General features: G+C 38.9%; 1 protein-coding gene across 1 annotated transcript; it reads left to right on the plus strand.

Annotated features, from left to right (window-relative positions):
- The first annotated feature begins 514 nt into the window (after nucleotides 1–514).
- Nucleotides 515–1,495, plus strand: LOC120990827 (olfactory receptor 6C70-like). The gene has a single exon (XM_040419729.1). The coding sequence runs from the start codon at nucleotides 515–517 to the stop codon at nucleotides 1,493–1,495; it is 981 nt and encodes a 326-aa protein (XP_040275663.1).
- The last annotated feature ends 254 nt before the right edge of the window (nucleotides 1,496–1,749 follow it).

Here is a 1,749-nt window from a genome sequence, read left to right on the forward strand (position 1 = left end):
AATACATGCTGTATTGTGCTACATTGAAACTGTCAGTTTCACACACCTATGAGACCCAGACCTGGGGCCTGAGGTTGCCATGGCAGCCATCAGCCCCTGCCACCGCTGCACGGGGGGCCGATGGAGAGACAGTGAAAGCTCCCTCCCTCTGCGAACCTTGGGCTTCCAGAAGGGGTTAAGGTAAAGAAGCTGTTGGTCTGCAACAATCTGTGATTTATTCAGAACCTATTATTAGTGACATTTGCGACACAATGCTCATATATCTGATTTCTTTATCATGTAAATCATTGCACATGCTGAATTGTGAATTTGAAATTATGTCCACCAGTCATGGCCAGCTATACAATGATACTTAATCTTCTTTCTTCCATCACAGCTTTAATGAATGTGACTTATGAACAAAGTTACATATTATTCAGTGCCATCTTCTTGCACATACTGTATATACTCTGTACTCGTGATATATCCATTCTACTATCAATACATTTTGTTTCTGCTCTCAGTATTCCACATAATGTCACCACAAGCTCAACAGATGTCTGTGGATATGATTCATGTCAACCAAACAAAATTTATTCTGGTTGGTTTTACACTTGGTCCTAGTGCACAGAACATTGTATTCTTACTGTTTTTTGTACTTTACTTGATATCTCTGATTGGAAACTTGTCAATTATTACTGCTGTCTGGTTGGACAAGCGCCTCCATACTCCCATGTATTTCTTCCTCAGCAGCTTGGCTTTTTTAGATATTTGGTTCATATCATCCACAGTCCCTAAATTGCTCATGATACTTGCTTACAACAGCAAAATCATTTCTATATCTGGTTGTATCCTGCAGTTGTATTTCTATGTATCATTAGGTACTATCGAATTTTATCTTTTAGCTGTGATGTCAGTGGATCGTTATGTAGCAATTTCTCATCCATTGAGGTATCATTCAATCATTACGAACAAGGTCTGTCTTTCGTTAGTGTTAATATCCTGGGTATTTGGATTTATTACTTTTATCTATCCCACAATGTTAATGTTTGGTTTGTCTTTCTGTGGTCCATATGAGATCAATCATTTCTTCTGTGATAGTTCAGCAGTTGTAAAGATAAGTTGCTCTGATATACATCAGTTTGATATGGTTTTTGCCAGCTTTGCCTCAGCTGTGATTTTGGGTTCTTTCTGTCTCACATTAATTTCCTATTGTAATATTCTCTTTACCATATTAATGATACCCTCTAAAAGGGGAAAAATCAAAGCTTTCTCAACTTGCGCCTCTCATTTCACAGTGGTCTCATTGGTTTATGGCAGTGCCATCTTTATCTATGTGCGACCAGTTGAGAGTTCCTCTCCTGACCTAAACAAAGTTGTTGCCCTTCTTAATAGTATCATGACACCAGTGCTTAATCCATTTATTTACACTTTGCGGAATAGACAGGTCCAACAAGTCTTCAGGGAAATAGGGATGAAGTTTGTTCCTAATAAAAGTTCCATTCTACTAAAATAATAAATAACATAAATTCACATTTATAATCTCTTCCACATCTTTCTTGCTTCAGCTACAAACTAGACCTTCCTTATCATGCATCTATGCCTTTAGCAGGGGACAATATTGATAGCTAATAGTGCTGGCCCGTCCACTTTTCCGCACACGCCACACTCCCTTTTTTTAGACCTGGTGTGAGGGGGGAAGAAGTCACAGATTCTGTGCGTGCGACAGAATTGAGCCAGATATATGCCACAAAAGTTTGGAAGGGAAGG

Source organism: Bufo bufo, chromosome 2 (genome assembly GCF_905171765.1).
Source record: "Bufo bufo chromosome 2, aBufBuf1.1, whole genome shotgun sequence".
NCBI classification, from domain to species: domain Eukaryota; kingdom Metazoa; phylum Chordata; class Amphibia; order Anura; family Bufonidae; genus Bufo; species Bufo bufo.

Bases quoted from the DNA above. Each gene is read 5' to 3' on its own strand.
- LOC120990827 (XM_040419729.1), top strand. From the start codon at position 515: ATGTCACCACAAGCTCAACAGATGTCTGTGGATATGATTCATGTCAAC.